Source organism: Telopea speciosissima, chromosome 4 (assembly GCF_018873765.1).
Source record: "Telopea speciosissima isolate NSW1024214 ecotype Mountain lineage chromosome 4, Tspe_v1, whole genome shotgun sequence".
NCBI classification, from domain to species: domain Eukaryota; kingdom Viridiplantae; phylum Streptophyta; class Magnoliopsida; order Proteales; family Proteaceae; genus Telopea; species Telopea speciosissima.
The window spans coordinates 23,261,300-23,288,714 of record NC_057919.1 but is presented as its reverse complement, the minus strand read 5'-3'; the positions used below and the strand labels follow the sequence as shown (position 1 = coordinate 23,288,714).

At 39.1% G+C, this 27,415-nt stretch overlaps 3 protein-coding genes and 1 long non-coding RNA gene across 6 annotated transcripts; 1 reads left to right on the top strand and 3 right to left on the bottom strand.

The window, feature by feature from the left end:
• Window positions 1-4,783: 4,783 nt before the first annotated feature.
• Window positions 4,784-6,234, bottom strand: LOC122659096 (UDP-glycosyltransferase 88B1-like). Its single transcript, XM_043854247.1, has one exon. The coding sequence runs from the start codon at window positions 6,221-6,223 to the stop codon at window positions 4,784-4,786; it is 1,440 nt and encodes a 479-aa protein (XP_043710182.1). The 5' UTR covers window positions 6,224-6,234.
• A 1,932-nt stretch (window positions 6,235-8,166) lies between these two features.
• LOC122658852 (sm-like protein LSM2) lies at window positions 8,167-14,387 on the bottom strand. Its single transcript, XM_043853988.1, has 3 exons — window positions 14,267-14,387; window positions 13,980-14,138; window positions 8,167-8,361 (listed from the first exon to the last, which is right to left on the bottom strand). Exons 1-3 carry the CDS (start codon window positions 14,267-14,269, stop codon window positions 8,242-8,244), a joined length of 282 nt encoding a protein of 93 aa, XP_043709923.1. The 5' UTR covers window positions 14,270-14,387; the 3' UTR covers window positions 8,167-8,241.
• A 1,523-nt stretch (window positions 14,388-15,910) lies between these two features.
• Window positions 15,911-23,352, bottom strand: LOC122658851 (serine/threonine-protein kinase SRK2A-like). Of its 3 annotated transcripts, XM_043853984.1 has the most exons (9): window positions 23,095-23,352; window positions 22,905-22,979; window positions 22,712-22,813; window positions 22,565-22,618; window positions 22,387-22,479; window positions 22,203-22,295; window positions 20,308-20,412; window positions 20,118-20,216; window positions 15,911-16,405 (listed from the first exon to the last, which is right to left on the bottom strand). In XM_043853984.1, exons 1-9 carry the CDS (start codon window positions 23,212-23,214, stop codon window positions 16,085-16,087), a joined length of 1,062 nt encoding a protein of 353 aa, XP_043709919.1. In that variant the 5' UTR covers window positions 23,215-23,352; the 3' UTR covers window positions 15,911-16,084. The 3 variants fall into 3 exon arrangements, with proteins under 3 accessions (XP_043709919.1, XP_043709920.1, XP_043709921.1); XM_043853985.1 differs by lacking the exon at window positions 20,308-20,412; XM_043853986.1 differs by lacking the exons at window positions 20,118-20,216; window positions 20,308-20,412.
• Window positions 23,306-23,659, top strand: LOC122658853. The gene is made up of 2 exons (XR_006332500.1): window positions 23,306-23,393; window positions 23,603-23,659. It is a non-coding gene; the product is annotated as an uncharacterized LOC122658853 (long non-coding RNA).
• Window positions 23,660-27,415: the final 3,756 nt, after the last annotated feature.

Here is a 27,415-nt window from a genome sequence, read left to right as displayed (position 1 = left end):
GTGCCATGTTTTTAAGCATGTTTTATTAGTTTTTTTGTAATTTTTTTAAAAAAAAAATCTTTTTACACCCCTATTTAGATCTAGGTCTTAACCTTCTACATTGATTTTTTCAAGTATTTTCTATCTCTTTTGCTATTTTTCTTTGATTTTCTCTGTTGAATCGATAGATTTTAGTGCATATTTGCTATGTCTTCAAGTTTCAATCTTTGATGTTACCCTTTGTTAACTAATCCTTTTATGGTGTACTCATGCTTGTTTAATTCATGTTTTGATTTTTCCTTAGTTTCCATCGTTGTTTTCTGATGCAAGGTCCTTCCCATTTTCGTTTTACAAGTTTTTTCTTCTTTAGTTTATGTTCATGCTGTTAGAATTGTGTGACCCAGCACAAATTTATTTTGTGTTATTTTTGCACATTATTGGACATTTCTATATTCTCATTTTGTGGCATATGTCATGTAGCATTTATATTTTGTGGCTTGTAAAATTAATTAAATTGGTACCATGGTCTTTGGTCTACTTGGCTAGTGGACCGGTGTTTTGGATGATCATCCTGATGAACCACTTTGTAGTCCTCGGCTTGACCGCACCTATCATGATGTATTACATGTTTATGTATGCATTGTTGGACTGTGATAGGTTTGAGGGATGCAAGTCAAAATTGCTCAGACTATGGGAGACATGAGGACTAGTCCCTTGATGGTCAATACACACAAGGTCTGTGGAATCCATCCATGGAAAGACCTCATGTATGTTGAGTGTTGATCTTACTGACTAATATTCCATTATCAGTGACTGAAATAAAAATATTATTTATTTTCTATCTTTGCAAAACCATTTTTTATTTGTTTTTAATAAGGGCAGTTTTGTAATTTTAGTCTCCATTTTTGTTTGTGGGCATTTTTGGTAATTGTAAAGGTAAGCCCAAAAGACATTCTGTATATGGATATTAGGTGGCTAGCATCTCACTTAGGGTTGCACTTTATGGTTGGTTTTCTCTACCCTAGAGATATAAATATCTCAAGGTCACACAAGGGGATCTTTTGGAAGCTCAAAATACCGGATTGTGGTATACCTGTCCAGCTGGGGTGAGCACCCTGATTGCTTGTGAGATCCTTGGAATTTTTAGTGGCTTCATCAAATTATGATCATCTACAATCTTTCTTCTACAATTTACTAAGAGAGGTTTAAATTTTCTTCTTCAAATCATTCAACAAAGTAATTTAGATTCATATCTGCAAAGTTATGTCTTTTAATTTTTTACTTTCATTGAATAATCTATAAATAAATAAATCTCATTTAGGATTTTGCTTTTCATGAATTGGAATTATATGGTTCCTTGTTTGAGATCGTTTTAGGACTCTTTTTCTTACACATGCCTAGGGGTATTTTAGTCTTTCTCATGTGCACGGATTTTCTATATTTTTTTGTCGTTCATGTTATGCTTATTATTTGTTTATCATGTTCTCTCTATGTTTAGCATGTGTTTGTTAGGAATTTTCTTGATAACTATGCATGTTTCTCCATATTTATGTGCATGTTTTGCCATGCTTGCATGTTCAATCAATAGCGTTTCTGTAAGTTCCGGTATGTCTAACCTTAGCCTAGGTCCTATGTTTGGTTAGCTTTATAGTTTTAATACATCATGTTTATTTTACATTCAATATACTAACTATATAGCATAGAAGGATTGAGGTGAGTCTATTCTTCCCCTCTTTTTCATTGACTTTTCATGTTTTTTTTTACTTAAGACTTATTTAACATATCTATGATTTGAAGTCCAGTTTAACCAGGTGGACTGAGATTCCTAACACCTTTCTCAGACCTCAACTTGACACGAATCTGGCCCTTGTTTAGATCAATTTGGAGTGGAGTAATTATTTTAGCCTCTTGGCTAATAAATAAGGGTCCTAGACCCTAATATAGGTGGCAACTCTTTGTATGTCTCCCTTGAGACTCAAATCCTATGAATCATTTCTTTGTTGGACTGGAAATCCCCTCGACCCGAGAAAGAGAGAAGGCGGTAGTCAGTTTCGACCCCCTACCTTATCCCTCACAGTGGCAACTCCACTTGGGAATATTATCATACTTCACCCACCAAACTAGGTATTTGTTAGCCCTTATTGGCTAAACACCTTGCGATGAGATTTGTATGTCCAAATTTGCAACATGCATGTGCATAAACCATATCACACATTCACTGCACAAACACCTAATAAATAACCACGTGGCATAGTTATGGGATCAACAGTAAAGACCTGCGACACCCTATAGGGAAACCACAACTCTTAGTAACGTACCTTCAGCTATATTAAAGGGGCGCATTATTGTACCGTTTGATTACATCATTGTGCAAAGAATGTGAGAAGTATATTCAATGTTCTTTGCTAAGGGAACTCTTTTATGTCCTAAGCCAAACCAACTTCATACATCATATAAGGACTAGAACTGTACACCTAGGATGTTACACAGCTAACTGTACGTAATTGGTAAAAAGACCATTTCAGGGATATTGTTCCAATTCCAATCAAACTCAAGCAACATGATACGGTCTGGTATGTGTCAATGTGGACCCAAGAAAAAGGGGGATGACCCACAGTTTTCTGTATCTAAGAAATGAATTGACCCAATATCCCCAATATGGGCTAACTTTCTTGAAAGTGTTGTAAGTTCCTTGTATGGAGGTGTATGAAGGTTGTTCAGACAAGACGAGCAACAAGAAGACATTGTTGGGTTTTTGGTGTGAGCCTTGGAAAATACCTTGGGTTTGTAGTGAGGCACTCTATAAAACTACAATGGAAATGTTTGATTGCTACATATGAAAGCAATTGAGATGGTGAAAATCTAAGTGCTTGACGAACCTTGGTAGCAGACATAGGGGGTTGGTTGAACCATTCTAAATCTTTTATGTTTTCTTTTGCTTTATCTCTCATTTCACCTTACCTATTCTTGAATGTGGGTGAGTGTTCAAAAACCAATTAGCTTCCTAGTTTTACCATTGTCAACAGTTTTTGAACCACATGATTTTAACTTCATTTCTTATAATCCAAATTCACCCCCTCTTGGGAGATCTCTGATCCTAACAATAAGGTTATATGAAAGCCTATTTAGGTTTTAACTGCATCATTTTCTTTACCTTCATAAGCTTCAGCCAAACTCCCTTCTCGATCACCCCCCCCCCCCCCCATAAAAAAACAGAAAGAAAAATAAGATTTATCACTCTACCAATCCCTAAGGCATTGTTGAAATAGATTGCCCCTTCATAAAACTTTTTTTCTCAATTTCTTAAGACCCTTTCTAATTTCTAGACTATCTTCATCAAAATATTTGGATGATCCATCGATAGTAGATGCCTGTTTTTCATAATATTAAAGAAAATTAGTGACCTCTGCCCGTAAGTCATGGGAAACACTAGGTTTGATGAAAGATATTTAAATAATAAATATACAATAATTTTATTATTACTAAAAAATAATTGAACATTTTTTAAATTTTATTATACTATATGGATTCACAAAAATTACTCTCATTCATTTTCCCCTCATTCTATTGCTACAGCAAAACTCTCGTTTCATGAGATACCATAGATTAAATTCGTCCTTTTACCCATATTTAAAGATAAACAAAACAAGAAAAAACAATTATCTATTAAAAAAAGGGTGGTTGTTCTCTGGCTGGGAGCACAGGCTGCACCTAGACACATAGGGCAGTCATTTCAACCATTCAGGGGGGTGAGGCAGTCATTTCGCCCACCCCCATGTGTCTGAGCGCATCTTGTGCCCCCGACACAGAGAACATTTGGCCTAAAAAAGATGAATCTCCACATAAAGTATGTAAGATATGTTTATGTATCACTTGACAAATCTAACTTTGTGAATGTTTAAATGGTTTAAGAGCAAATCAATAAAAAATAGGCCACCACATTAATAAAAAAATTTTTGGGTGAATGCCCCACATTAATAGAATATTTTTGCAGCACAGGAACATAAGCAATTCACTCTAAAAAACCTAGTTGCAGCAACAAGAAATTTTCACTCTGACCACAAGCTTGGGGAGAGTGGATTCAGCCCTGTTAATAAGGTATTTGCCTTAATTGACTGCTTAATGTTGAATTCTAAGTTTTGTAATGGTTAGGTTTTAAAATTTATCATGATATTTGTTAATGACATACCGAGGAAATTGGGAGATGGAAGAGAGACAGTAGTGGATAAATCAAGGGAAGTAAAATCATGAACTGTTATGTGCCTATGGGGTCCACTCTAATGTATGGGCGTTAGATTAGGCCAGTCTAGTATAGGATAGGTTAAAATGCTTGATTTAACGCATTCTAGCGGCTCTGGAACTTTTGGCGTATCGATCAAGTATCTAATATTTGATATCAGAGCTGAGCACCACATCATGGGTTTGAGTCACAAAAAGACCTGTCTGGAGTAGAGTGAAAGCCGTCAAGAAAAAACTACCTACGCCTTGAAAATAACTCTAGAACAAAGTGGAGCCGAGAACGAAAGATCCAAATTGGCAATCTAACTAGTTTTAGTTAGAACTGATTTAACATAATTTATGGGAAACTCAGCCCACGACGGCTACACCAAAACGCTTAATCTTCGCCGTCCGAAGGAGAAAGGGGTGGGAGCACGGGGACTTTCTTGCTCCTCGTCCGAGGAGCTGAGCCGGACTCCATGGAATTCGCAATGCTGCATGCTAAAACTCTAATGGAAAGCCTAGGGAGTTCAAGATTAATGAAATGGCTTACTTGATATCTGCCACAAGGCAATTCAATTGGGCATCAACTGATCCATGACTCGGCCATCTTGGTGAATGCAATCAGAGAAGAACCACCATCGGACCACGCAGCTTTGGCCTCTTCCTTCATCTTCCGACTACGTTCTCTAAAAACCCTACCTTCTTGCAATTCCATCAAAGCTCTCACTCGTTTCTCAACCTCCTCTGCACTCACCAACCCATCTTTCGATTTCTTCATCGGCATCGCCAATTTCATCTGTTCGACCAAAACTGCCCTGTTCATGTGCTGCTCAGCATAGAGAGGCCATGCCACCATGGGCACCCCTGCGCATACCGCTTCCAACACAGAGTTCCACCCGCAATGAGTCACGAACCCACCCACGGATTCCCGATTAAGCACTTCCACTTGCGGGGCCCACTCCTTGACCACAAGGCCTCGGTCTTTGGTCCGGTCCAAGAAACCTTCCGGTAACAGAACATCCAAATCCGGAACTCTCCGTTCGATAAAGAAGTGTTTGTTATTGTCCTCTGAGAGCGGCTTTCGCAGAACCCACAAAAACCTCTGCCCACTCTTCTCCAACCCAACTGCGATCTCCTTCACCTGCGCCTTCGAGAACACACCTCGGCTTCCAAAACACAAGAACACGACGCTCTGACTCAGTTGGGCATCGAGCCATGATAAACACTGATTTACACTTTCACCCTCAACAGTATGATTAGTGTGGCTGGCGATCAATGGTCCGATGCAGTAAACAGGTGGAGTTGGAGCGTCTGGTATGCAGAGCCCATCAGTGATGGCTTTGATCACTCTTGATTCAAGGGATTCAAAAGTGTTCACTATAATTCCCTTTGATTTGTGTAGGCTGGAACCGATCTCTAAGATGCAATGGTAGCCCTGGTTCTCTCGGTCCAGCGTCGATTCAGGCATGTCCAAGGCCGGGATGGGTGGCAAGCCCGGGATATGCAGATGGGTCATTGCGAGGTGCTTGAAGCTCTCGGTGATTTGATTGTGGATGGTGGGGAGATAGAGTAAGAACGAGAGAAAGGTAGCACCTGCAGGGATATAGTAGTATGTGGGGATTCCGAGACCTGATGCGACGCTGGAGGCAGGGGCGCAGAATAAGTCCATAATAAGGGCTCGAATGGTGGAGGTTTTCGAGATGGTTTGAAGTACACGGAGGAAGTTTGGGTTGTTGAGACGGACGAGTTCGTCGAGTACTGCTGCGCGGCTTCGATTGGAAGAAGGTTCGATAGAGGAAGGGATGGAGAGGGAAGGGAGGTGGTGGAAGGTGATCGAAGGGGTGGTTTCGGAGGCGCGGCGGAGGAAGGCGGTGACGTTTGGGGTGATAAATGGGTATGCTTTAATTATGACGGTGACAGAGAAGAGGTGATGGTATTGGCGGAGAACGAGCATGCCAAGCTCCACCATTGACACGAGGTGGCCAATGGACACAATGGGGTATAGCACTATAGTGTCTTCCATTTGTTTTCTCTTACTTTACTTCTTCGTTCCTTCAAATCTCAAATAGGCATAGAAGACCAGGATATAACAAAACCAAGGTGGGCTCTAGCAAGCGAAAGCTGCATCACTGCATGCATCAGCATTTCAATCTTTTTCTGTGATTGATGATAAAGACCAGGATATAACAAACCAAGGTTTATCCTCTCTTTAATGTATGGCAAAGTCATCAATGTTTGAATTACCCTTTTTGAATTCTACCGTAGGGAGCGGATCAGTTCCACATTCAAATTGTTTTGAATTAGTCTCTAATCTCCTACAATCTCCCTTTTTGTTCCTACAACTGATGTTTTTTACTCCTCACTTTCATCAATGTTTGAATTACCCTTTTTGAATTCTACCGTAGAAGAAATTGGCGCACCAAACTTCTTTGATGTGGTATCCCTCCTTTATGGCTCACTCCAACTCTGTTTCCAAAAAATCATTAGTACCCAAAAAACCTGCAGTTATTAATTTAATCTCGCCCTACAGCAAAATTGTAAAAACCAAACCAAATTTATTTAATTTGGAGATGGCTATTCTGCGCATATCAAAATTGGATAGTGAAATACCTGCAGGTTATCTAAGAAAGAAAACATACGAATGTCAATACTAGAACATGAGGCATAATCATAATCACTAAGGTGGGGGGCCAAATCGAAAGCTCACACAACCATTTATTGGAGATGGTAATAATCCACATCGGATCATGTTTAACCGCCTGAGATAAGATCATGTTCCTATGTTGCCAAATAAAATAACATGTTATAATGGAAGCTGAAAAGAACCAATTAGCCATGACCCTATCTTTGAATTTGTTTTGTAGGAGAGATTCACAGAGGTGAATAAAAGAGGGGTACGAAAGATGTTCTGTTCTCAGCCCCAACGGACCAGCCGCCCAAAGATGTTTTATCCAATCACATGAAATGAATAGATGCCAAATGGTTTCAATGTTTGAACCACAAAATACATAATTGGAATCAATCTGGGCCCACTTCAAAAGGGTCGCTTTAACAGATAAACATGCATGTAAAACACGTCACAAGTATAATTTGAATTTAGGGTGGATGGAAAGCTTCCAAAGAAAATGCCACCAAGATGAATGCTTGTAATTTGATGGCATTAAGAAATGGGGTGCTTTAACATGGTTAACTTACCATATAGATAATCTAGATTTGATTCTATTCATAAATCCTCCCAATTATTTGACCTTGGACCGTAAAGGAAGTAGATTTGTCCCCAAATAACTGGTACAAATCTAACTCTGTTGGAATATTGGACATTCTTACTAAAATTAAACCACTTTTTCCAAAATTGGTAATGCACATAAATACTTCAACATAGACCATATGTCTATTAAACAGACGACTTCTAGAATTGCTAATTGTCATATTTCAAATATGGGAAAAAGTTTTCTGTTCGAGAGTGCGGCCTACGCCAACACTCCCATGAATCTATCTCTCTCCTCCCCATGTGAAAAGACATCTTTGCCTCCCTTGTTTTAAGGAGGAGAGAGATAGACACATGGGAGTGCTGGCGTAGGCCACACTTCCAGACAGAGAACTACTTCCCTTCAAATATATACCCTCCATTCTCTCATAGTGAATGCACTCACTCCATGTTTCTAAGTTGTTAATATTCTATTTTGCCAATTAGCATACTTCATTTGAGTTGTTAATTTCTCAACCCCAACCCCTATTAAATGGGTCGGTCTTGTGGTGGCAAACTCCATTTATTTACCCAAACAGGCCCTTGCTCCTTGCTTACCCATTAAAATTAAGTTCTGGAAAGAAAAATATATCCCAACTGATGCATAGTAACTCATTAGATCCTTTGTATACACGTACTTTGGACTGTTCTCATAACCCCTTTAGATGAAATTTTTTTTTGGGGTAAACACCCCCTATAGATGAATTCTTCACAAGCAATAGTGCATAATATCACCACAAGACCACCCCATTTAAATTCTTCTCCCTATTTATCCAAGAGGAAGAAGATAATAATCAACCACCACGAGCTTCTCTCCTAGTGGCATCATGAAGGAGATCAACATCAACTCCATCTGGGGGAAGCTGCACATACCTCACAACTGATCCCCTGATGAAGCAGTTCCGCACTGAAAGCTGTTGAGAGACAGAGAAACTAGTCAGTTTCTTTTCTTTTCTTTCATGGGTAAGATTATCAAAATTGTACATTACAATTCTCCAGAAAGTAGAGGTCAGAAGAAATGAGCAAAAAAGGTAACCCCAAGTAAAATGTAACAAACAAACATGAAACTCAGACAGAACTCCTTACGAGACATGGACAGAAACCCTTGATGCATCACATAGGTTCCATTTTGTTGCAAGAGAAATAAAGGGAAGGGGATTGAAATTAAATAAAACTAAAATGGAAATGTCTGTAATAATTATCTAACATGATTGTATGACTAGCCCCAAAATATTCCAAATCTGGTGATTACTATTTTGCTACATTTTGTAATCAAATTCCTCGGTTTTAAAAGGAAAATAAAGATTCAATTTGAAAAGTTTGATTACCATATTCAGTAAGAATTTAAGGTAGTTATACAAGCATGACTACAAAAGTTTCCATTTGTTTTTTGAAACTGGTTTCACTTTCCTTCCCTTCCCTTGCAACCAGACAGAGCCATAAAGTTAAAAACAGCACACCAAAATAAGCACTACTCTGCAAATATGACACACACACACAATGTTTTGACCTTCACATCGTCTCTTCATCATCATTCCCCCACCAAACCTTCTTTTTTCTGCAACAAATGCTCTATACATTGCCTGCAAATATGACACACACACAATCTCCAAGGTTTTCTTTTTCCTGCTTTTTCACTCTCCCTTACATATTGCCTGGGTACATTAAAAATAATTCTGTTTTCCCATTCTGTGAACAGACATATAGCTGGCATTGCCTTCAATAATAGATCAATCATAGCCCAAACAGAAGTATGGACTCCACCTGAAGGAGTGATTAATGGCTTGTCTCTTGGGAATCTAGGAACTTCTGGAGTTGGGGGAATGATCAGTTCAAGCAGTGGTGATGTTCTGAGGGCGGCCTACCGGGGTTCAATTGGAATTGGAAATTCAATTCAGGCTGAGTTGATGTCACCTGTTGGGTTTGAAATTCGCTATCCAAGTGGGGTATTGTATTATCACAGTTGAAGGACATTAATTAACAATCATTGTGTGGCTGGTGTCCAATAAAGAGTACTCATAGAGATACACACATTTTATTTGGCATGTAGAGTTCCTTACCTTCCAAGTTTACTGCTTGTTCCAATGGAAGCCAAGACTGTAAAGTGTAAATGGCATGGCTGATTCGGTAGCAGAGCAATGGGTCAACATATTAAGCTGGGTTTCTGGGCATTCCATTTCCAGTGCCTGACCGGCTCTTGTGGTTTTTGCTTCTCTGCCGTGTTTCTGTGTTTATGGAATGGCTATGGCCTGATTATATGAAAAGCTTTGTACTTCTCCTTTATTCGTAAACGTATCACTGTTCATCATATATCTGTTCACAGAATGGGAAAACATAATCATTTTTAATGTATCCAGGCAATATGTAAGGGAGAATGAAAAAGTAGGCAAAAGAAAACCTTGGAGATTCCACCAGCTCCAATTGAACAACAGTCTCAACCAATTGAGGGCTCAAGTTCACTCAATCCCAGACCAAAACATCTACAAATATTCACCTCCAGCACAAATTCATTCATCTTTCCAGCCCATTAGCACCAACAAAATAACCTCCTCGTGATTGGTTGATCATATGGCTATTTGACCAAGATGGAGCCTTTGCTAGCAGCTCTACCACATAATTTTTCTGCTAGTAAATATTTTAAATGCTCCCAATCCTCTCGACCTTCAATGTGCAGCACACCCTTATTTCTGAAAATTTTAAACAATATTAAACTCCTTTCACATGACTCAAGGCCCTTCCTTTCACTTCACATCATCCAAGTCAAGCTATAAGAAATTAGGTTGACCTATTGGCACTTGCTCTCATAGACCACAGTTTTGACATATGGACCACAAAGCCTATTTATGAGATGGGAAAATCCATAGCTGGAGGACCCAATATTATCCAACAAGTCCTACATATGTGAATTCCTAAGGAACATCAAACAAGTTCCACATATGAGAATTCCTAGGACACCTTAAAAGATTCAACAGGAAGACTCTTGGTATCATCTCCAGAAACAGCATGATGCAATAGTTTCTTTTTTCTTTTTATTTAATCCAATTCAATACAGAGAAATTCCAGTGTTTGAATTGTTTGCTGAATCTAATCTTTGAGAATACTTAATCTCATAAATGGGATCAATCCCCCCGTAGTTTTGATATTCTTAATACAAGAGTATTGCATCCCAAGAACTGTGGAATAGTCTGGCCCAAGATTCAAGATCTTGCCATCTTCTAAAAAGAAAATTTAAAATAACAAAAACTAATGGTGGGTTTGGATCATGACTATTTAAATATCCAAGAAATTATAATACATGTCTATTTAGATATTTATCCATTGTAGTTTAGGATATTGTAATTCTACTGTTCATATAAATAAAATGGAACTATCTACTTATCATCTTATAAACCATTTTCTGTTGGGGTTCCACGCAAAAGACGGAAGTAATAATCCCACATTGAATGTGAGTAGTCCAATGTGGAGATTTATCGGTACTTGGGCACGCTCTCCTTAACGGCTAGATTTTACGGATGAGTTCTATCCAAGTCCTAACAAGTGTAACAGAGCCAAGGTTGTGGCAGAACCAGGGCGTGGCAACCTGGTGTGCCTCCGAAAATTTTTTTTATTGAAGGAGGGGAAGATCTCAGTTGCTCCCGCATGGAGGAGAGATGGGGAAGATCTCGATTGCCCCTGCGTGGAGGGGGAGATTGTTGGGGTTCCACGCGGAGGGAAGAACCCACATCAGATGTGAGTAGGTGTGCATCTGAGGATAAAGTTGGAGAAGATCTCAGATGCTCCAACGTGGAGGGGGAGATTGTTGGTCTTCCACATGGAAGGCAAAAGTAATAATCCCACATCAGATGTAAGTACCCCGATGTGGAGACCTATAGCTACTTGGGCACCCTATCCTTAATGGCTAGCTTTTAAGGATGAGTTCTACCCAAGTCCTAACATTTTTATCTAATAAAATATAATTTTGCTTTAGTGAGCGAGCCTTGGCGCAATGGTTAAGTTGTGCTATTGCAACCTGTTAGTTGCGGGTTCAAAACTTGGAAACAGCCTCCCCTGCGAAGCAGGAGTAAGGCTGCGATAATTTGCCCCTCCCAGACCTTGCAGTAACGGGAGCCTTGTGCATTGGGATGCTATTTTTTTTTTAAATATACTTTTACTTTGTGGGTATCTTCTTAATTTTAGAGAGAGAGGGAAGGCAGGGGAGAGGGAGCGGAGAAGGACATGGTATCATTTATCAAAGAGGGAGAGTAGAGACAAATTTTTTGACCTGCTATGGGGGATAATGGGTATCAGTCGTGGAAGAAGGCAAGTGGGAAGAGAGAGAGGGGGTTGGTCATAAAATACAGAAAGTGCAGTTGAATTCACATAAAGAAACTTGGGAATTAAAAAACAAATACCTAGATCCTTGGGCTTGCGGATTACCATAAAACTAGCATAATGACATCAATAGGAGATCTCAATTCACAGATTTTTTGGAGATTCAAACAACCGAAGTCTGATTTTCAACTCTCATGATTCAATACACAGACTCCCAAAACAAATCAAAATTCAGAAAAGAGAGACAAATTATGCTTGCTAAGATGGATCCTGGGCTTGCCCATCGTCACCCACTTGATAATAGAATCGTCAAAACTTTGTACGCCAAAATCTCAAACCCTTTTAAACCCTGAGAAATTCTTAAGTGTGTAGAACCCCATCCATGCTTTCTCTCGAAGCCCAATCCCAGAATCAAATTCTAAATGCAAATATATTCTTCAAACAACAATTCCCACCTAAGCAATGATACCTTAAACTCCAAAGTGACGAAAAACAATAAAAGGAGGGGGCATTATATATCCTAAATCAGTCAGAACCTATTAGGGAGTTGCCAGCCACAATCAATTTGCAGCTACAAATTTATATCATGATATCATACAAAAACAATAATCCTTTAAGATTCATATGTAACATGAAAAGATCAAAAGGGCGTACCCAGTGCACGAGGCTCCCGCCCTGTGGGGTCTGGGGAGGGTCACAAAGTAAACAGCCTTACCCCTGCTTTCGCAGAGAGGCTGTTTCCAAACTCGAACCCATGACCACTTGTTCACAATGGAGCAACTTTTACCATTGCCCCCATCCTACAACTTAAATTTCCACATGAAATTAAGCCAACTGGCCAACTTCAACATCATTGGGCTACCATATTTGAATCCAAACTTCACACCTCACATGATTATATATGACTTTATGAGAAAAAAGAACAAGTGACCACACTCTAAGGGCAGTGCTGTCAAATCCTCAAACTTAAATAGAAGGAAAAGTTCTAGTCATCTAGGTTTAGTTTTGAACTTCAGTCCCGCAAAAGTGAAAATATATCATCGCCATTTGTTAAACATATGGATATTTATGCTTTAAAATTGGAATGAAACACAAAATTTAACTCATCAATATAAACCAAAAAAAAAAAAAAAAAATTTATTGCAAGTGTAGCAGTACATGCTACACATATATTTCAACACATTACAACATTCGGATTGTTTTATGATATTAGCAAACCCAACCAATGTGTTTATGGAAAATTGAGCAGCCCTTCCTGGATCAATACATTTTCGATGAGATTCAATTCTGACCTCATTGTACCATCAAGGTGACAAGGGATGATCATATTTTAAATCAGTTTACCCCACCCCTACATTGTAACTGGACTGACTGGATCTTTATCAGTTCAAATTTCATCTCCCTCATATAGTTGATTTGCCAAGACACTTATTGGCTGTTCTTCAAGACTAATGCACCCCTATTATGCATTTGCAACACCAAAAAAACATCCTATGACAACACAATCTTGATTAGATCCCATTTTGCCCCTCATCACACCATAAAATATATCAATCATGGTAAAGTGTCATATTGCACACCACCCATGGGTTGGACCATATCAATGCACGGTGTAGTGTATTTTATCAATTATTGGAGAATTTCCAATTAGTTTCTTGCATGGGTCTTGATTTCATGAACTTCTGTTGAACTGGAAAAAGAAATTTCAAATTAAATCCAACTTGGTATAACCAAGTTCCATAAATTTCATAGTGGTCCAAACGGAAGTGGAAGCATGTCAGCTGGCTTTTGGAAACATTCAGCCCAAGACCATTGAATATTTGAATCTCACTAATACATCTTCTCTCTTTGAGTACAGGTTTTATTTTATGGATTGCAGCTCAATTGGTGAGCGCAATATACTCTTCTCACTCTTCAAACTAGGTACCATAGAACCCTCATACTTCAAACTATGATTCCTAGAATTCTCAGAACATACTAAATGGTAAATTTATAATTTCAAACCCCTCCTACCCTAATCCAAAACCTAAAATCCTGAACTTCAGATTTAGTGTTCTCTCAGCGTCACTTTTTCTACCTAGCAAGTATCATGCACCCAGACAGTAAATTAAACTAGTAATAATAAACAATTTTTTTTAAGAAATAAAAAAAGAAAAGAAAACAAGAAACGAAAGAACAGAGCGCAAGCGAAACAGTAGTAATAACTTAAGCAGAAAAATACCATGTGAGGATACTTGTCTTGATCAACAACCCTCGTGTTCTCAAGCTTAATATTTAGGTATTGATCGACGGAATGAAGAGTTCCTCTAATGGCGAGATCATTCTTCAGTTCGACCGTCACTTCTCTTCCCACTAAATCCTTGAAATAAGAGAAGAACAACTACCAACAAAAAAAAAAAAAAACAGAGAAGAATAACCACGAAATTGTAACTAGAAATTCATAGAGGAAAACTCGTAAGAAATCAACCTAAAAGTTGCAAATTTTTATTAAGAAGGAAAAGAATTTACCATCTTCACCGTACCATTTGTAGAACAAAGAAAGAAGGCGAACGAAACCCCTTTGCTCTTGAAGACGAAGCGAAGAACCTTTCTATATCTTAGGACTAAGATTTTTCGCACCTAAGATTGCTTTTGGATTTTTTTATTTTTTTCTTTCGATAATATTTGGAACTTGGAAGTTGGAGGCTTGGAGCCGACAGAATGGCAACTTGAGGTAGTTACAACAGGTACAAACAAAAAATTAAAAAGTATTAATTTGAAGGGCAAGAGATTCCTGCTGGGCGTGTAGTGCCTGCACCAGCGCGAGGTTAATCAAATCAATCTTAAAGGGTCAATTGGAATGGGATTTTTGAGTTCAGTGGGGGCTGTATAGTAAAAACAGATGGTCCTGTGTCTGGGCGCAGGAACCATGCGACCAATTAGACGGTTAGCTTTTTTTTTCCTTAATTTGAATGACACATTTGTCCATATAGACCAGATAGTGTAGGCTTGGGATGAAAAATTGGATGATCGGAAGTACGGGACTGACCGATCTCATTCTGGAGTATCCGATTCCAGGTGGGAAAAAAATGAGTACTAACATCTCAACCTAAAACTAATCTAGGGATATATCATGGATCTTTATCCCCTGTGATTCCTTGTCCGGTACAGTTTCTATAATTCCTCTTATAGGGGGTGGAAATGATCACTTTACCCCTTGCCCGAACACACTGCCCGAGTAGGGTCCACCGTCCATCCCCCACCCCTCTTATTAGTCACTAGGGAACTGTACCGGGCTAGAAATAATTTTCTATATATCATTGGTGCTTGATCCGGGCTCTCTAACAGCCATCAAGTGAGCCAGAAAGTTTGAGTTCCATCTTTTTTTCTTTTTTTTTTTTAAATATTAATAAAAAGTTGTAGATAATTGTTTGGATATCCCATAAAATGTGGAAAACTTCCCAAGACATTAATTCATATTTCCCATAATCTAATTTACCACATCTTGACAATTAGTCCAAACTTTAATATCGGAAGTAGTTACTTCGGGAACTCTTTGTAGTCCAGTAAAAACAGCTCTTGCCTCGAACTCCTGAGCAGTCCCTGTGAAAAGGTAGTCTAAGTGATTTTGTACATAGTTGACACATCTTCTCCGTCCATAATACGCATGGTCTGTTTCTTAGAAGAAGATTGATGCATGTTTTTTGTAGTAGATGTTGATTGTATCTATTGCATTGAGGGCTATTGTTTGTTGGAAGATTGGTTATGGAAGGCAGGTCTCAATTTGGACTGACCCTTGGGCTTCCGTCGATACCTCATTTTGTCATGCCTTCTTCCGTTGTTCAGAATCCAATTTGATGAAAATTAGATTCTCATCACAATGAATTCCATACTAACTAGGGTGAGAATTACTTAAGATTATGTTTGAAAGCCAAGAAAAGAAAAGAAAAGAAAAAATTCAAAAATTTTTGAATTTGAGGAGAGAGATAAGACACATAAATCAATCATCGTGTCATTATGTTTTTTCTTTTTTTTTCTTGGCTTCCAAACATAGCCCAAAAGAAAAAGACCAAGGAACCAAACTCCAAATGTAAATCATATTTTCTAATAAACTTCACACTTCACAGGAACAGACTAATTAAATAACTCTGGATTATATGCTTGGCACCAAACTTCTTAAATATGTAGAGCTCTTATGGGACAACAATAGAAGTTTACAATCCTCTGAATCCTGACGTTTGAAGCTGCAGTACATAACTTTTATACACAGATATCGAAACATCCTAGTCTATGGAGTTCCAAAATTAAATTACAATTTCCCTAATAATGAAGAAAAGAGAATAGGCCTTAACTGATAGGAAATTCTCCGCTAGCATGTACCTCCTTAACTCTTTTGTCATACTCATCTTCTCCGTCCTCTTCCACATCTCCTTCTTCTACCTTGCCATCCTCATCTTCCTCACCACCCCAGCCAAAGCCCCCAACAGACCTAGAGACTGGAGGTGGTGATCTTGCTTCTCCCACAATTTTCATTATTTCCTCTACAGTTTGGAGGGAATAGCTTGGGTTGTCTCTCTGATAATAGATTGCCTGAGCAGTCTCTGTCAGCTCCCTTGGTAAGTTCTTTAAGAACCATGGATGGCTTTTGATCTCCTTAATGGTTATCCTCTGCAAATTTACCAAACAAACAAGTTTTCAAAACTAACAATTGGTGAAGTAGTCATACAAGCTAACATGATATTCTGATGACTGTCTTCATCATTATTGATCTTTGTACAACATGTAATTGGCTCACCAACTCATCTATCCAAATGATTAAGCAGAAAGTTCAACCTTGTATTGGGCTTTAGCCAAAACATCAGACCATGATGCCAATCTAGAGGTACCGGGGGGTAGGGGGGGGGGGGGAAGAGGTAAACAGTTCATGCATTCAGCTGTTAAAGAGATCAATTTGTCTGAATTTTACTCTGCCCCATAACAAGAATTTCCTCCTCAATAGCAGTCAGAATTCCGACATGGAAAATTCATCTAAATTAAACAATACACCAAAATGAGGTCAATTATGTGTTTTCCTCTCAAGAGGGAATGTGTGTCATATGAGCATCAAATAATGAACTTTGAAAACGCATGCATGGACATTAACATGGATGATGAAAACACATTGAAAGAAATATTCTGTAACATCCTAAGAGGCTTCACTCACTTTCACCAAACAGTAACACTTCTATCATGCAAAGACAGGAAGAAAACTTTACCTAAAGTACTTCCTAAAACCTTCTGCAACAATAAGATTTATAAATAGCATTAAAACATTTCCTCATCATGCTATGTACATGAAACCTGATTTCCAGAATAGAATAAACCAAGAAAACTAGGAAGGCCAGCTTATGGACTTACTGGTCCATTAGCTTATCTGCAGGCTGATGCTATACAGCCTTGAAACCCTTGGCACGTAGCACAAGCTGCAACACCATGCTACGTCAATAGCTGCCAGTAAATGTAAAGGGGCTTCCACTAAAAAGGGCGTACCCAGTGCACGAGGCTTCCGCCATTGTGGGGTCTGGGGAGGTTCATATTGTATGCAGCCTTACCCCTGCTTTCACAGAGAGTCTGTTTCCAGAGTCGAGCCCGAGCTTCTAATACCCAGACTAAATCCATTCCAAGAACGGTATAATGTTGCCCACCATTCTTGTCTTTGCTTTTGCTACCTATGGTATGTATGAAAACAAGTGATGAATAGTTTACTAGGTGAAGCCAAGTTTTTTACAGCCTTCACTTTGTCTCCAATATGCACCCTCCTATTTTATGGGATAGTATACTATCAACCCACTAAACCTTCGGTCAAGAATCAAGCCAGTTTTTCGGACTTTCTGGATATCTATTTTACTTTTTTTTCCCCAGTTAATATCTGGAGGTCAATATACCCTTCATTTTTTATTTATGAATTAATGCTTTATTTCCATTTTTAATCCCTATTCAACTGATTTGGGGATCCGTCAATGCAATTTCCAAAGCTGCCCACTTGAGTTCTTAAATGTCATTCTTTTGCCATAATCTCTATGTACCACTTGTGTAAACTAAAATTTATAGAGGTCATTTTTTTGAGTGGTCATACATAAATCAGCTTGGATCACTTCACGTGATCATGAGGCAAAAGATAAATTGAATCTCTGGAGATAACCTTGTGCGAACATTAAGAATAAATAATTTACCTAACTTCAAGGTTGCCTAAGCTCTCCAAAGTACGCTATCAAATTCCTTGGATAGCAAAAGTAGGGGATGTTGATTGGTCAGGCTACTCCAACAGCCGAACCCTTTATACGCTACAAGCCATCAACCCATGACTTTATACACCTACTTGCGCATCCAATCACCCCCACACCCCGTCCCAAAAAAAAAGGTATGGGGAATCAACATCCTTTCCTCATTTTTCAGATCAAGACTTCACAGTTTAGTTATCTTCCTAGAATTTTCAGTCAAAAGCACTAAATTCATTTGCTAATATATTGTTTCTTCTTCATCCTTAACCCAATCTATCTCCTAGCCACTTTTTCAAGACTCGAGAAAATGTTCTTTTTCATTTAATTAAAAAAAAAAAAAGACTCAAGAAAATGTCTCCCTCATCAAAACTAAAACAAAGTCTCAAACATCAAGTCTGTAAATATCATCATGTGGAAGAAAACACAAGGACTTTGGTGTTGAGAGGATAATCTCATAATCAATATCATCTTTGTCTGATATAAAACTAGAACACAGTGTCGAGGAGAGAGGGAGAGAGAGGAATTCTCATTTCTTTCTGCCATGGCTGTTCCAGTACGAAATGGAAGAGTCGTGAATGCATGGAAGAAGAAACAGAAACATTGAAGACTTGGAATGCATTTTTCCTGTCCAAACCATGTGCTTGCCCATTTATGGTGAGGAATTCATCTTTTTCACAATGCAAAAATACACAAGAGTCAAGCAGCTATTGGCTTACAAATAGAATTGGACACACACAGAAGTTGCATAGGATGGGTGACCACTATCTGATCCAATCTGATCCCACAACAGCCATACCTGTCCCAGAAGATAGAAAAGAAAGGCACTCGTGTGAATCTGAGGAATGCACTACCCAAGGCTGATAATGTAGAAGAAAAAATATTTTTTAAAAAAAATTATCTGAAAAATATCTTTGCATCATATCTTATCAATCCCACAATTGTCAATCAACTAGCCGATGCACCCAAATATGTCAATGACCACCAGAGCTTGACATTGATCATTCTAAGTGCTGCAGTAAGTGCCTAGGACAGCAAGACAATGAATTGTGAACCTAATAATGCCATGAACCTTTCCTTAACTATAATGAAGCTATAAATATCTCTTGGTGAACAGGGACAGACAAAACCCGTGACCATGCCACCAAGACTCCCTGAAGTGAAACAACTCTTCTTCCTTCCCCTTCATTCTTGTAACCAAATCGGGTTGGGACCCAAGGCCCGTACCCGCGCCCACGTGGGGCAGATGTGGGTCAAAAGGACCCAGCTAGGGATAGGGTTTGGAGAAGGGGCCCATAAGGTGGTTCTCCCCTTTTCATATATGTATAAAGAGAGATTGAGAGAGGCTGGGTTACACAAGTGAAGTCATAACTGCAGCCTCCTTAATCCCACGTTCTCTCTCCCTCTCTCGTCCTGCTCTCTCCCTACCGTGTGTGTGTGTTCCTAGAGGCATCCATCATTGCATAGGGACTTGGAGTGTGAACTATTGATTGCGGTCGATTACCTATCGAGTGCACCGCTGCAAGGGAGACGCTACGCTGTTCGTGCGGCTGTCAACCAAGGGCTATCTCTATCCTCATCCGCTGCGTCGTGGATATCACGCTACGAAGGTAACAATCCAATATCCCTTCTATATTTATTTAAGAATTCTCATATCCTCTAATGAACAATTGTCATGTAAACATCTTGTCTGCAATTAGAATAATGGCCCCTAAACAACCATTTAATTATGGTCATAAAACAACAATTTCTTTAAAGTAGGCCCATATACACCCAAAGTTCAGCACAAATGCAAGCGAACAATGCAAAAAGATGTTGCCTAGTTCCTTCAGTTAATGTTTTGAAAGACCAATAGACTAGGCGATTGAACTTCGTTGGATAATTGGGACCCTTGACCATTGGACCAGATGATCAGGTTGTTTGGACCACTCACCCCAGGACCTGAAAGATCCAACCCTTTCTAGAAATCTTACCTCCAAAAAATTGATAATATAGCAATAAATCTTATAACCAAATAATTGTATAATGGAAAATCTCACTAATTCAATGACATTCATCTGACAATACACGCAGAATATTATTATTGAATTGAAATACTTTGATGGTTTCAACACTACACATACCTTGGCCGGGTTTGCAACAAATATGCGAGAAAGAAGGTGCCTGCAATCTTGAGATACGTGAACATAGTCTGGGATTTTGTATTGAGCAGCCACTATTCTCTGCAGAAAAATATAATAACGAAAACGTAAATGATTAAGAAAATTGATAAGCATGAATAACCAGAAGCAATCAAAGAGGAGAGACACTAACTCCAATGGTTTTCCTGAAGTTTTTGGGGTCTTCTTTGTCTTCAAAAGGATAAGCCCCAACCAACATAACATAGAGAGTAACTCCACACGACCAAACGTCCGCCAACTAAAAGGACACAAAATGCACAAGGATCAATAAAATTCATTAGTTAGGCATGATTGAAAATCTCTTATACAAAAACACCCTATGGATTAAATTAATACATTAAAATATTTGGTTTTGGTAAAGGATAGCTTCAATATAAGTAGGCACTCAATATTTTCACACACACGCACACTGCAATCTACAAAATAGAAGCAGCCAGCCAGTGGCAACATCCTGGATGAAGAATAGCCTACTAAGTAAACATTACATGCTAGTCCTCAGATCTACAAAATAAAAGTTGGAAAACTTGTTCCCCCCAAAAAAAAATTTGTAAAGGTATTTGGCACACACACATACAACATATATTGGGTGAAATAAAATTTTAGTAATTCTGTAGTAAGTGCTTGTCATGCTCACAAATGAATATGGTCGAACTATCATACTTCTGCTCTTTTGTGCCATCGCAACACAGAGTGGCGGATGGTACAGATAAATTGATAAGGGACAAAAATATGGTCTGGAGAACAGCTTGAAAAGAATGGAGCTTGTCCATTTACATAACCCCCTAAAAAAAAAGAAGAATCACTTTCAACCAGGTACTATTGCTATCCTTAATCACAAAAGATAATGCAGCTCAGATGGTTATCATCATCAAGTTAAGATATCTACTGTAAGGGTGTCAACTCATACCGCATACCATGTACTGATACCAAAACCGTACCTCTTATACCGTACCGTACCGTACTGAACCAAATAAATTTGGAATGGTATCGGTATGAGATACATGTACCGAATCAGTATTCAGTACAGTATCGGTCATAATAGTAAAATGAACCATACCATACCAAATACCTATACTGACCTGTACCAAATAGATACGGTACGGTATCGGTATGAGATACCTGTACCAATCAGTATTCGATAAGGTAAATGTATAGTGTATCGTACCGAATACCATACCGGTTGACACCCTTAATTTACTGGGGACCTCTACTCAACAATTGATACTCATACCGGATGGTTTACAAATTACAATCATATTAGGTATGTTTCTATATCCTTTTCCTTTTTCTTGGTGGGTTAGTATTCAATATTCATGCCATTAGTTCTGTTGTCTAAAGTTCATGTTATTGCACAAAAAGTGAAGGTCCACCACCAGAAAAAATTAAAATCAGATTTCATTGGAAGCCAAAGCTTACAACATAGCTTGAATAGCTAACATGAAATTCATTTGATCAATACAGAGACTTCAGAAACAATTCCCCTTCTGCTTCAATAGAAGTTATCGGTGAACCATTCAAAATTTGGGTTCCAACTGACAAGAAAGGCACAATCAAGGGATCTCTTCTTAAAGTAACAAACAAATCTATATTCAGAATCTCCATCAAGTTTGATCTGGTTGATTGGCAACAAACCAGATTTCACTCTCTCTAAAGAATCTTAACCATTCCTACCAAAAGGGCACTTTCTTCGGACTGAATCAACATTCACCCATGGACTAGATCATTCGGTAAACAAGTGATTGATCCAAACAATCCAATCAGAATCTAGACAGTGGAAAAACTGGAAAAACAAAGGCAACATCCTAGTTAACCAGTATTTGGCAGGCCAACACCTAGTAAAGGCGCCACATATACGACAAAAAGCAGAACAGTAGGCCCCACCGTGTTTAGTGCGCAAGCATTTTAAATAATAAGCAGAAAATAAACGTGGCGGATAGGAATTGATAGGTATCTATCTGCATATCTGGGAAACCCATGGAAGAAGTTTATTAGTTTGTCCAAAAACGGAAACGAAATTACGAAATGTACCTTGCCGTCGTACTCTCGCCGTGAAAGCACCTCAGGTGCAATATATGCTGGCGTTCCGACCGTTGATTTGGGTCTTGAATGTAGCAGAGACGACTGCAGAGTGGAGAAAGATAAAGAATCAAAATTTTGGGTCTTAAAAAAGCTAAGTGTTAGTGGCAATCCTAATGGATTAAATATTGCAGACCTTGGAGTAACCGAAATCACAGATTTTCAGGCGAGGGGCAGGGCTCCCATCCAACAGAGTGTTCTCGAGCTTCAAGTCTCGATGGCAGATTTGCTGCAGAGCCGAGAGAACAGATTTAATCGATCCAGAGAGAAGATTGAAGATGGGAATATTTGAAGAAAAAATTTAGGTCTTTTACCATTGAATGACAGTAATTGACGCCTGAGATAAGCTGCTGAAAGAAATATCTCGCCTGAAATTACGAAAGAAAAAAAAAAGAATAAAGTGTCTGAGAAAGAAGAAGAAGGAAAAGATGTAGAGCGACAGATAAACAGAGAGAGTGAACCTCGTCTTCACTAAATCTTCCAGCATTGCAGATTCGTTCGAAGAGCTCTCCACCAGCGGCGTATTCCATGACGATAGCGAGATGGGTCGGAGTCAAGACAACCTGCGAAATTACAAACCCTAAGTACCGCCGTTGAAGATAAGCAGCGGAATAGCATTTGAAGTTTGAAAGGAAAAGAAAAACTAAAACTTGCCTCCTTAAATCGAATGATGTTCGGATGTCGAAGCGATCTGTGGTTTATGATCTCTCTCGCTACATTTTCGTCGATCTATAATAACAAAAAGAACAAAGAATTGAAACAGAGATCAATCCACCAGCGTTGAAAAAGATTTTTCAAAAAAACATAGATTCTTCTACCTATCAAAGGATGAATTTTTACAAACCTTATGTCCACGCTCGATGTATTTCATTGCGACAAGCTCTTTGGTTTCCTTGTTCCTCATGAGCCTTGCCACACCGAAATTTCCAGACCCAATATCTCTCACAAGCTCGTACCTATCCATTTTTTTTCTCTTTCTCGTCTAATTATCAAACTTCAGTTACCTAACAACCAAGAACTCCAAATCAGCAACTTCAACTTCTTTCAAGTTTCAGCTACTCTTCATGTCTCCCTTTTCTCAATTTCGAGCTCAGAAACTTTAAGGGAGATTCACAGAGAAGAATAGAAGACGAAACCGAAACCGTAAGAGAGAACCATTAGAAGAAATTACAAAAATGGGTTTAAGATCCCATCGCTAGCTTGCATTCAAAAGGTATCCATCAAAAAAAGAATTTTTTTTTTCCCTCTTGTGTTTCGATCTCCAAAATCGCCGCTCAGTAAGGAGAGAAACAAAATGCAGATTTCGTACCTTCGAAACACTGATTCGTTTGATTCAAGGAGCACCTCTGGAGAAAAGCTGGACTCTTTAAATGGATAGAAAATGAAGAACGTGCAGAATGAGGAGAATAATTGAAGAAAGATGAAGACCGATAGGGCATGTAAGGGAGAAAATTCTCACTCTGTACTTTTTAGGGAGTGAGATTGTACAGAGAAGATGCTGGAATACTACATGGAGTATTATAATATGTTAAAATGAATGCTTTGGGATTTCTCTCTATCACGTGTCCGGCACATGCGCATTAATTAGGAGAAATATTTTCACTGGGGAGTTCAGAGGGCGGGTGATCGCCCCAGGCCCACACCATGAAAGGTGGAATAATCGTTTCAGATGCTTCCACGTATGTTTTCATTATCTCTGCATCAAAAAGGGTCACACTCTCCCACAAAGAAGTTTTCCCCAATTAATTATTTTGGAGAGAATTTTCTGTCTAGGAGTATGGTTTGGGCGTTAGTGCGGAGCCAATGAGAGCGCATGTGAAACCATCAACAGGGGTGAGAGTTTTACCTTTCATGCATGGGGTAGTCATTTCACAAGACGTGTGTCTAGCGCAAGAGTCATGCTCTCGGGAGGCTTCTTTTTCCTGTATTATTATTACATCTTGAATCAAAGATAGATCGAATAGATCAATGAGTCTAAAGTTTATCGTCGTTGGATTGGGATCTTAATTGCCACATGGTTTGTAGAGTTGATTAGAAATCTTTTCCCCTTTTCGGGCAAGAGGTTGTTGTTTGGTCATGTAGCATTTGCATCAATACTGAGACCAATGAGAATGTATGCAAGGGCATCAACATCGATGCTATTGTTTATTTCATGGAGATCAAGAGAGTAATTTCGTGCACTCCTATGTCTTTGCACAGGAGCCACAAGGCCATCGTTCTTTTCCTCTTTTCAAAACTTTGAATTGTAAATTATTTTCAAGAGATTTGTTTGTTTTAATTTATTTGGTACCAAACAATAAGACAAAAGACAAAATTTCAAATACCACTCCTAGTATTTAGCATTTTGCTTAATAAATCTTACTAGCAGAATGAAATTTGTTAACCTAAATAAAGGGTTTTAAAGATGGAAAAGTAACTCAATATACGCTTGCCAAGCCTGTCTAAAACTTTGTCGCATGGTAGATTTGATGGAATTCAGATTTTGTGCGTAGCAGATTTCAAGGATGTCACTCTACATATTAAGTTGTCCCCAAACAAACTTCGTTAAGTGGTAAAATAAAACTCGGAAAACCAAGAAACTACAAAAGGGTGCTTGGGCATATTTGGACGATTGATAAATAGAAATATACATAACAATACATATGAAGGTCTTTAGTTGAATTAGGTCCTAAAATTTGACTTATCTATCCAATGGTTAAAGGTAGGATGTAAGCCTGATGAATTAATAAAGGTGCCTAACATCTTCCCTGGACTGTACTCTAAGTCTCTAACACGTACCCTAACTTTGGTTTGATCGATCGTCATTGGAGGCGTCATAGAGTGATGTTTGTTTTGTGGGTTAAAGATCCTAATATGTTCTGATGGGTTCTAGACCCTAATCTCTCTCTCTCTCTCTCACAGATGAGAATGTTCCCAAGAAATGAAAATTTTCACTAGTTCTCACAAATTGTAAGAGTAGCAGTTGCGAGTGAATATCGAAAAAGGTACCAAACCACTATAACCCTCTGAGTCTCTCTTCTTGCTCTCTTTTTCTCCCCTTATATTGTACTTCAATTGTGTGAGTTCAATCTTTTGATTTAAATTTCAAATTTGCAAATCCTTTACGAAAATGATTGTTGCTCTTCTATGAGTTCTAAATTCTCAATTCAACCTCCCAAAAAGATGACTAAAACAAGGACTCCATGGGACAATGTTGTTGGGAAGCGACTCCATAGAAGTTTGGACAGATTCAAATGAGTTTATGCAATCAAGGGCTAACAAAAAAGGAATCATGCTTGAACTTGGGAGTACTTCTCTTTATTGTTAAACATTTTTACATTACTTAAACAATTTTAGTATGTAAAGCTCTTAATTTGGCACATTATCTGGCAACTCAATCCAAATTAAGAAAGGTGAGAGGTTCCCTCACGGAGAACCTCAAGAACTCTATGTCTATTTAGCTTTTTAATTCAATTTTTATTATCATTAAAAAAAAAAAAAAGGTTTGTCCATTGGTAGTATCAATTTATTACAAAAAAGAAAAGATTAAAAAAAAAACACTCATGTAAGGTGGGGAAACCTAAAGCATCCCAGTGACACAGCCCAAGGGAGCTAAGAGGCCATGGACTAAAGATGCAAAAAATGAAAAACTTAACAATAGATCCATATTTAAACCCCTCTTGAAACTATGAACCACAGGTTCGAGAGTGCACAATCCCCCATTTCTCAGACAAAAACAGATGTATAGGGTCTTCGGACCCTCAAAGGAAGCATCATGACTACTGATTTCCACTTCCATGTGAATATCCATTGATTATAGTTGGACGAGGATGAAATGTGTTTTGAAAGATACCCAAATTTCTCTCTCTCTCTCCATAATTGTTGGATCGAATGCAACCTAAGAAGAGGGATGAATTGGGTTGTAATAAATCTAAACAAAATAAAATACAAACACATAGTCATACAATGGAAAGCACAATCAAATATATATGCAATAACAATATTGAGTGCAATCATATTTCTTAGCAAGTAGAAATACACAATCATTTAGATTGGTTGAGGGTATGCTTGATCCTGGCAGAGTCGGATTGGACTTGGGTTTAGGTTAAGGCTGCCAGGGTTGGGTTAGGGTTAAGGCCAAGCCCAATCAGCCCGACCCATTGACAACCCTATTTTGAATCACAAGATAATCTTAGAGCTATTTTCTCAAGCTGATGCTATCGTTCAAGCATATGTAATTTTTTTTTTTTTGGTGAAGCATTCAAGCATATGTAATTGTTATTGTGATTAAAATATAATTTGACTTAGCCTATTATAAACAAACAACTAGCCGTTACCAAGCTGTTGGAATCGATCTTGTTTTATCAACAAGTTTGAAAGAATTAATTCTGTTGCGTCAAGAAATCATCGGGCGGTCTTACGAGTGCCGTCACCTGCAAGTGGACCAAGGGGTCAACAGAGAGACCCGGTGTGGTTCCGGCCTAGGGCTCTCCGATGCCAAAGTTAGATCTCCTGAGCAAATAGATGAATAGTGATTATTCAGTATGAGTTTAGATGTCCCTTGATGGGGTTGTGTACCTTGCCTTTTATAGTAGTGTATGGCGGTGTGGAGAGTCCCAGTTTGATGGCGATTGTGCCGTTGAGTGGATAGATGCCCTAGGTAATGGGGCTCTATCCTGATTGACCATCTCCCCGCGGGATGGGGTGTCCTAGTGGTATCAAGATCCTTGGTGGATAGATACCCGCGTGTGGTGATAACGTCATTGGTGCTTGAATCCGTCTGGGTGACGTGACTTCTAAGCGGTGGCCTAGAGTCCTGGTGGTGACATGAGTCTGTAGTGATACGATCAGGTCATAGATGAGTAGCCCCAATGTCCGTGCACCTCACGTATGTGTCCATGATGTCGTGCCTGGGTGCAGGCCGCGCCTAGGTGAGAGGCCGAGCCTGACGGTGGCCGCGCCTGGGTGTGGCCGCCCTTGGGTGGGGCCGCGCTTGCGTGAGAGGCCGCCTGGGTGTGGCCAAGCCTAGGTAAGGCCGCGCCTGAGTGGTGGCCGCTGGGTGCAGGCCGGGCCTGGGTGAGGCCGCGCCTGGGTGTTGGCCGCGCCAGGGTGGTGGGACCCCGGTTAGTTCCCCTTGGTTCTGGAGCGGGTTGCCCTGTGACACGTGGCGGCCGCTGATTGATCCG